General features: G+C 37.2%; 1 protein-coding gene across 1 annotated transcript in view; it reads left to right on the top strand.

Annotated features, from left to right (window-relative positions):
- The first annotated feature begins 1,170 nt into the window (after window positions 1-1,170).
- The window catches only part of LOC107594143 (aquaporin-9-like), an 18,085-nt gene continuing 10,644 nt past the window's right edge, over window positions 1,171-8,611 (top strand). Inside the window, exons 1-4 of the mRNA XM_016284092.1 lie at window positions 1,171-1,176; window positions 1,237-1,363; window positions 5,564-5,701; window positions 6,668-6,786. Of these exons, the coding sequence (XP_016139578.1) occupies window positions 1,171-1,176; window positions 1,237-1,363; window positions 5,564-5,701; window positions 6,668-6,786 (390 nt within the window). The remainder of the gene's footprint in view (window positions 1,177-1,236; window positions 1,364-5,563; window positions 5,702-6,667; window positions 6,787-8,611) is intronic.

Raw genomic sequence — 8,611 nt, 5'->3', positions numbered from 1 at the left:
TATTTGCTAATGTTAGTGAATGTTTACATTAGAGTGCACGTCCTACGCTGAAATTAATACAGGGAGCGGCTGGAAACTAGGCCTCACCTGGTTGGAGAACATCTTAAACTGAAAGCAATCTTTACGTGACTTGCTTTTCAAATGTTTTAAATTTGATCATCTGAGTCTAATATGATCCAGTATGATTGGGGTACTAAAAGACACTGCGGGCCATACAAGGCCCTCGGGCCATCAGTTGCCCATCCCTGGCTTAGATTGTTAAAATAGGGCCCAATGGCGCAGTCTATATCAGTTGCCTCAAAATGGACGTACAAATGCATTTGCTATTTAAACAACGTGGCGCAGGATGTCAAAATGACAACTGCATCGGGTTGAAACTAGCAAAAAACACGTGCGTCGCGCCTGGCTATGACTATGATATGCAGTGAAGGGCTTTATCTCAATAACTACAATGTTTTAGTCCAATTAGGCAAACGCTCAATTTCTCTGGCAGGTTTTTTTTAAATGTTAGTTCTAAGTACCTGTTTCAAAACCTTCTAAAATTCAAATAAATTATATATGTAATTTTTTTTTTGCTAATTATGTCCTCCAAAATACTGTTCCAATAATTATATTTTTGCTATAGCTCTTGTGTAAACAAGCGAACAAAATAAAAACATACTTAGATACATTTAGGCTAGGGTTAACTATAAAATAAAGCAATTGTCCTGTTCTCAGGAAAAATATATTTTTCATGAACATCAGATGATGTCACATGATTGATAAATGTTGTACATTATTTTTTTAACTGACTAATTTTAATGTTTGTATTGTACTTTGTATTGTATGTTTAGCTGTTTAGTGAATTGTTTTGTGTTTCACAATTGCTTTAATGTCAGGTTTGACAACTTATCTCACAGTACATTTTACTACAAAAAAGGAGTACCTGAAGATTTGAGTAAATCTTTGACTTCACTGATTTTATTTAGATATTAAAACATGAACTACACTTAGACTTTTTCTACAGCGTATTCTACTGGTGTAATTGCATGATAAGATTCTGATTTAACATGACAGATTTTGTTGCTTTGGGGTGCCGCCCTGACCATAATGGGCTGAGCTTTTGAACAAACTGTCCTACTAATTAGTTTTGAATAAGTGCTCCGCAACAAGAGTGCTTTTCTTATCTGTATGGCGGTAGCTTTCTACTAATTTCTACTAATTGTCTTCCTAAATCTGCCCATTTCCTGTTTGCAGCTCTTCGGCTGTGGTTCAGTGGCCCAGACCATTCTCAGCAGAGAAAAACAAGGAGAAAATCTCACCATTCATTTTGGCTTTACTTTAGGGGTAATGCTGGCTGTGTACATGGCAGGAGGCGTGTCAGGTAACTGGTCACACTGGCAAATAGAGAAGCCTAGAAAACACTTGTGTATATGTAACTTGCACATATGCTACATAACCTTAAAATTTACATGACTGTCCGTTACCTATAGTCTGCTATAAAAATAAAACACAAATTTGAAGTGAACTTTTAAATGATTCCAAAATGCATTTAATAAAGAAAAGGCATTAGTCTGGTACAGCTGAGTTCAAAGCATCTTCTCATTTCAAAGGTCATATTTAGCTATCCATCAGGGATGTTTTCACAGTTGTTTGTGATCTTTGATCATGCTCAACAAAACATGCAATGTTCAGTCTACACACAAACCACCTACTCGCCATATGCAACATGTCAATATCCATGATCTAATCAAAACTACATAAACTAGACCAGTTTATTCCTCTATTGCGGTTTATGTGCATTTATTCTCTTAAGACCTAAATTTGGTCACAGGAGTAAAATGGCTAGCGAGGTAGAAAAAGCCTTTCATGCAGTAATAAGCCTTAGACAGCTGGATCAAATATACCCCATACAGAGTATTCCATGATCTTGACCTTTGACCATAAAGAGAGAGAGTGAAGGGTGGATTTGTTTCAGTGCTTAACAGACTTATGCTTCCTTACAAATGTTAAGATTAATGAATGACATAATAGAGGGGGAAGCCTTGTGCTTATTGTATTTTATGTGCTCTGTTTCTCTGACATTCAAAAATATTCTATAGTGATGGACAGGGGGAGGAAGAAATAATCGGTCAATTACATGCTCTTAAATCTTGCATAAGGCTTGGTGTCAAGTGGAGGCGTGTGTTGGGTTTGATAAACCAGATTGGACATGTATGTCTGGCCTTCATTAAGACAATTCCTCAAGGATTATGGTGAGGTGAAACTTTTATTATAATAATGCAGATGATTCCTGGAATTTCTTTAAAAGCTTACCATTGAATTTCCCCTGCAATAACACACAAGACATATAAAATATGTGGACACAAGACATATAAAACAGATATAGTATGGAGAATCCTAATAGTTGTACAAATTAACACATATTAGCCTATGTTTAAAAAGCAACATACTATGAATTAAACGTTGTTCTGCAGTTAGGTGCATATGTCACCATCTACATTATGCTCCAACAGACATGTGCCAGTCACTACCGGTCGGAGGAGTCACAACATAACGTTACACAATCCACTGGCACATGCCACTGATAACTGGATGTACCACCGGACGTGCTGCTAAACGTAGCGGCATGTGCCAGTGGCTTCTGTGCATAAGATGTAATGCCACTTAATGTTAATACCACCTCTCTATATCTCCTGAATCTGATGGGCTGTTTACAAACTGTTTTCAACTAAAAACAGAACTTTTTATGCATTTTGGCCATTCATTTACACAAAAACTGCATTTTGTGAGCCTGAAAATGCAAGTTTTTGAAGACGATACCGTTGTCGTCTTTATGCAAACCACAAAAATGCAAATTTGCAAAAAAGGTGATGTACATGCACGTACATATTACGTATCAGTCTATAGGTATGCGTATGTGTGCAGGCAAATAGTGTTTCTTTACAATGTGACATCACCAGCTGGCCTGGCATGCATAATTCAGTGTTTTTAGTCATTTTTGCTGATCAGTATGAATGGGGATCATTTTGACATCGTGGTCATCTGTATGTGAAACTTTTCAAAAAACCTCTAATGCCGAGCTCACACTGCACGATTTTAGCCCGATTTTTCACTCGCCGACAGGTTTCGCGAAATCGCCGACAAATGCCCGAAATCGGTGCTTGTTCACGCGAGTGACGATCACGCAGTGTGAATTATCAAAGACGCGATCTGAGGGAGTCGCCGACACGTCGCAGATGCCCACAAAATATTTGGCATGCTAAATATCTGGAGCTCTCGGCGATTCACAATCACGCTGTGTACATCGGCGACGACCTACAGCCAATGAGAGACCAAGATACAGGGCAGAGGGAAGTTCGGGGAGGAGTTATAGACCAGAATATCAGTATTTTAATAGATATATGAACAATTATATCATACAGAAACAAGCACAAACATTTGCTTGACCAGCCACAACAGCATAACAGTTACTGCAAAATTATTTACCTCCAACTCTCTTTGCAGAACACCCAATCCCTGTTCCCTGCATCTCCCTCCTGCTTAATCTGTTTTTCTTTTTCTCCTTGTAGCTGGAAATCAGCTCACAGACAGTTTGTGGGCTATATATATATTTTACTCCGGTCTGACGCATGTGGGTCGTGCAGTGTGAAAACCACGGTGACCTGACGACTTTGAAAATCGTGCAGTGTGAACTCGGCATTAGGGAAAACTTTTCTGTTTTCAGTACACTTATTGTTGTGCAAACTTACCCTGAGTGCCTACAGAGAGAACCTCTAAAATATCTACAGGATGCCTTCCCCTGGCCCAGCCAACTTAAGTTCTCATGAGGGTCACAGTACCAGCATCGTAGTTGTGAGGACACACTTCAGTTCACACTGTGCTGTCACAAATCAGCAGAGGGTGAAGCCTTCAGTGCATAATTTACCAGCACTGGGGTAGTGTGTGGTCTTCCTAAAAAAAACGGTAATTATATAAAATAATAAATAAATATTGAATAATGATAATAATAATACAAATAAATTGCGCTTTTATTTGTATTAGCATTTTAATATTTTATTTAATAATAATTATTCATTGCACTTTTACTCATGTTTGCATTTTTTTTAATGATAATGATTGTTTTTATTACAATTGCACATAAAAAAAGATGACATCAAGAAGTTGTTAAACAGAAGAAATAATGATTTTAAAATAAAAATTCTAATATGAATAAAAGGACAATGATAGTGGTGGTGCAGTTCGGGTTGTTCAGGGGAAATGTGTCGAGGGGCATGAGGCCCTGTGGTTTATCATTCAGTAGTGGTGTCTAGACCTCAAGTACACAATTGTGCATGTGTTGTTCTGGCGATGCATGCAACTGAACTATCAGAGGTGACGAGTCTTGAGTCAGATCTGTTCCTCATCCTTCCTCTCAGTGTGTCACAAGGGGAGACAGAGCCATATATAAATATATGTATGTGACGTTAAATATAGCCAGAGTTCTGCAGTAAAAGTCGTCAAAAGTGTGCATTTGTGCATGAATAAGTTGGTTAGCCTAGCAGCCCACATGACTGTGATAATCTTACATGCTGTGATGATGACTACAGTATTGAACTAATGAGCTTTTCTAGAGCATATGTCCCAGGTGGAAGTCAGGTGTAGGCACTGGCCTGTCATTATTAAAGGGCTAGTTTACTCAAAATTAAAATTCTTTCTTCATTTACTTACCCTCATGTTGTTCAAAACTTGTATAAGTTTCTTTATTCTGCTGAACACAAAAGAAGATATTTTGAATAATGTTGGTAACCAAACAGTTGACGGTAGCCATTTATCCCCCCCCCCCATACTATTAATGTCAAAGGCTACCGTATAATAATAATATCTTGTGAATAAACAAGATTAATTCTGGTTTTTAACAAAATTGGCAAAAAATATTTTACCTTAACCAATCAGTTGCGTTTTAATATGCAATATTGTTATGACGCTTTTTAGATTCTTCAAAAGAACCAAACAACAAGACTGGCTTCCTGCTTAATGACTATCATGGGTCAAAACTGAAATCAAGAAAAATTAGCAAATTTTTTATTTGATCAACATTTAACCAGCTACCAAATGTTTGAGAAAACAGTTATGTGGGTCAGGAAAGGCCAGTGTTTTCCATTCTGAAGCGGCATGTACAGTGGGTTCAGTGACATAAGAGCAATCAGGCCTGCAGAATTGTCTAAGCTGAGGTACTCCTAAGCCATTTGTGTCTGAGGACCAGATTATGTCAGACCCAATTCCCATTGACTACCTCAACTAGTTTTTGTAGCAAGTGTTTATGAAGAACACTCTGGATTAAGAGAGGGAAAGAGAAAGTATACATACTGTATATAACAATTAGAGAAAGCACATAAAAACTTGTGAGTGTGAGATGAATGATGCAGTGTGCTCTTTTGATTCCAAATTCCTGTACTACAAAAAAACCTCAGCATGCTTATATGCAAACCTCAATCAATACAAAATCATCATTCAAAAATGGACCACTAAAACCAATGCAGATTTTGATGACTTTGCTGTCATCAAAAGTTTGCAGTCTCTCAACTGTTGCATCTCATTGCAGGTGGACATGTGAACCCAGCTGTTTCTCTGGCTATGGTTGTCTTGGGGAAACTCCCATTAAAGAAATTTCCTGTCTATGTGGTAGCCCAGTTTCTAGGTGCCTTTGCGGGGTCTTGTGCTGTCTTCTGTCTGTACTATGGTAAGTTTTCACTGCATATCTATTTTTTTGCTTCCTGTTATTGGCTCCTTTTACACCTAAGACAGACTTAATTTTTTTTTTAAATTATAGCGGTTTTAGCACTGGCCCGCAGTTATTGGATTGAATTAGCTCATTCTCATGAATAATGTGGTGAAAAGCTCAGAAACTGATGACGCCGATGATTACTCCAGTCCAGGGGTGTCCAAACTCGGTCCTGGAGGGCCGATGTCCTGCAGAGTTTAGATCCAACCCCAATTAAACACACCTGAACCAGCTAATCAAGCTCTTACTAGGCATACTAGAAACTTCCCGGCAGGTGTGTTGAGGCAAGTTGGAACTAAACTCTGCAGGATACCGGCCCTCCAGGACCGAGTTTGGGCATCCCTGCTCCAGTCAATCACAACTCCAAGTTAACGCGTGTACCTCACATTTCATGACGTGGGTTCAGCTTTGCTTTTTAAACTGGAAGAATAAAATGGCTCAGGAAAACAAACAAACATAACTTTCCCCTTAATAATAAACATTGTTTTAGTGCAACCTGTACATATCTGTTAACACGTATAAAAAAATGTGTTTTAGGGTTTCATGGCCTTAGGCTTGATATTACGCATGCACACAATATACACAGACGCACAACTCAAACTAAACATTTTTTGTCTGGTTTGTTTTGATCTTTGTTAGATTAAGATAGATATTAGATATAACATTAGATTGATTAAGTTACTCCAAAAAAGTAATGTTACAGAGTAGCCTAGTTTTTCTAGATTGCAATAGGATTTTATTGTATTATTATTTAGCAATTACACTGTACAGTCATTAAATTTCTACCTAATTACTATGAATTCTTATTCTAAAATCTTTCTCTAGTTGAAAAGCTGTTGGATGTTGAAGTATAATTAATAATCTGTCCTTTGCAGCAACTCATTTCAATGTTTTGTGCATAAAATACCTAAATAAAATCCATAGGTGCCTTCGCAAATTTTGCTGGAGGAAAACGGATTGTAATTGGTGAAAATGCCACAGCAGGTATCTTTGCCTCATATCCACACGAAGATCTTTCATTGTTAAATGGATTAATTGATCAGGTGAGTGAAACACAGTAATTCGTTATTTTAAATATCACATAATCTCACTAGTGATTATACAATGAAATTAACAGCACTCCAATGTTAAAGTGGACATCGGATGCCAATTTTCCACAAGTTGGTATGATTCTTTGGGGTCTTCATGAAGTGTCTGCAACATACTTTGGTTAAAACTCGAGAGGCAGTATTAAAGGTTACTTATTATGCCCTAATACCTAATATGCAATACATGTCCCCAGAATGTGTCTGTGAAGTTTCAGCTCAAAATACCCCACAGATCATTTATTATATCATTTTGAAAGTGCTTATTTTTAGAGGAAGCAGAAACACACTGTTTTCGTGCATGTATCTTTAAATGCAAATAAGATGCTGCTCCCCGCCCCCTTTTCCAGAATAGGGCTGTGCCTTTACAGCTCGTACATCAAATACTTTGCTAAAAAAACATCTGTTTGGTTTTGATTATCGTGTCTATCGTGCTGAAATCATGCATTATTTTTAGAGGAAGCAGAAACACACTGTTTTCGTGCATGTATCTTTAAATGCAAATAAGATGCTGCTCCCCGCCCCCTTTTCCAGAATAGGGCTGTGCCTTTACAGCTCGTACATCAAATACTTTGCTAAAAAAACATCTGTTTGGTTTTGATTATCGTGTCTATCGTGCTGAAATCATGCATTTTAAAGCCATATCAGTTTAAACTTCTGATATAGAGAGCACACATCCGAAGCACGTGCACAGAACGTGGCTGTCACACGGCATGTGAGTACTAAACTAAGTTCTCTTTCATGTCGTATTGTGCTTAACCCTCTGGTATTGTTCATTTGGGAGTCACACTTGTGTTGTTCACGGTCAAAAGTAACCGGGCACCTGAAATGTAACTTTTTTCATTTTTTTATTTTCAGTGAAATCAATGTAATGTATTTTTGTTCAATAATATTTTTTATTTTGTATTTTGAGAGAAATTTATTGTACTATTTAATATTTATGCAATAATTATGATCAAATTTTCCCATTGAAAATAATAAAAACATTTATTTTCTAATATTTTTCTATTACTTTTCAATTATGACAGTATGTCATGTTAAAATAGAGACATTGCCTTTAAAACCTAATTTAAGGCAGATTAGTTCCATCTGGTGGGTGCGAGTGTCTGTTTTGCACACATATTTTAGAGTGTCACCCCTTCATTGCTGTGCACTTTTTTTCTGCATTGTGAATGATTTGTAGATTGTACACACAAGAAATTCTCTGTATTTTCATATTTTTGCATATTTCCCATTCATTTCCAATGGCTGTCGTTTTTGAATCAAATAAACAATTTTTTTGTGGTCACATAGTGACTGCCATTAAAGTCAACGAGTTTCGTACCATTCCGATGAAGTAGCGATTTTTAAAATGTACAAAAAAATATTTTCTGGTCTAAAAAGTCTGAACAATACCCGAGGGTTAAACTGTAAAATACACACAAGGTTATGTTAAAAACACACTACAAAAACAGTCAGTTATGTCTGTGAAGGTAAACAGCTGGGAAAGAAATCACATTTTTATATTAGATCTGTGTATGAAGTGATAGCAGTGTAATATGCAGTACCTACTGCTGTCTATGCAGTTATATGACCCAAACAATAAAATATTTTATATTAGATCTGTGTATGAAGTGACAGCAGTGTAATATGCAGTACCTACTGCTGTCTATGCAGTTATATGGAGCCAAACAATAATGCAGGTTTGGGCTCACTCAAGGAGGAGTCTTTGCTAATACGGCGGTGTCAGTCAGCAGCTGTGGGCGGTAATATTATAATAAGAACCCCTTCCTACGTCAAAAGG

The sequence above is a fragment of the Sinocyclocheilus grahami genome, unplaced genomic scaffold, assembly GCF_001515645.1.
Source record: "Sinocyclocheilus grahami isolate Dianchi unplaced genomic scaffold, SAMN03320097.WGS_v1.1 scaffold10.1, whole genome shotgun sequence".
NCBI classification, from domain to species: Eukaryota; Metazoa; Chordata; class Actinopteri; order Cypriniformes; family Cyprinidae; genus Sinocyclocheilus; species Sinocyclocheilus grahami.
The sequence above is the reverse complement of the archived record's forward strand: the minus strand, read 5'-3'. Positions and strand labels throughout refer to the sequence as shown.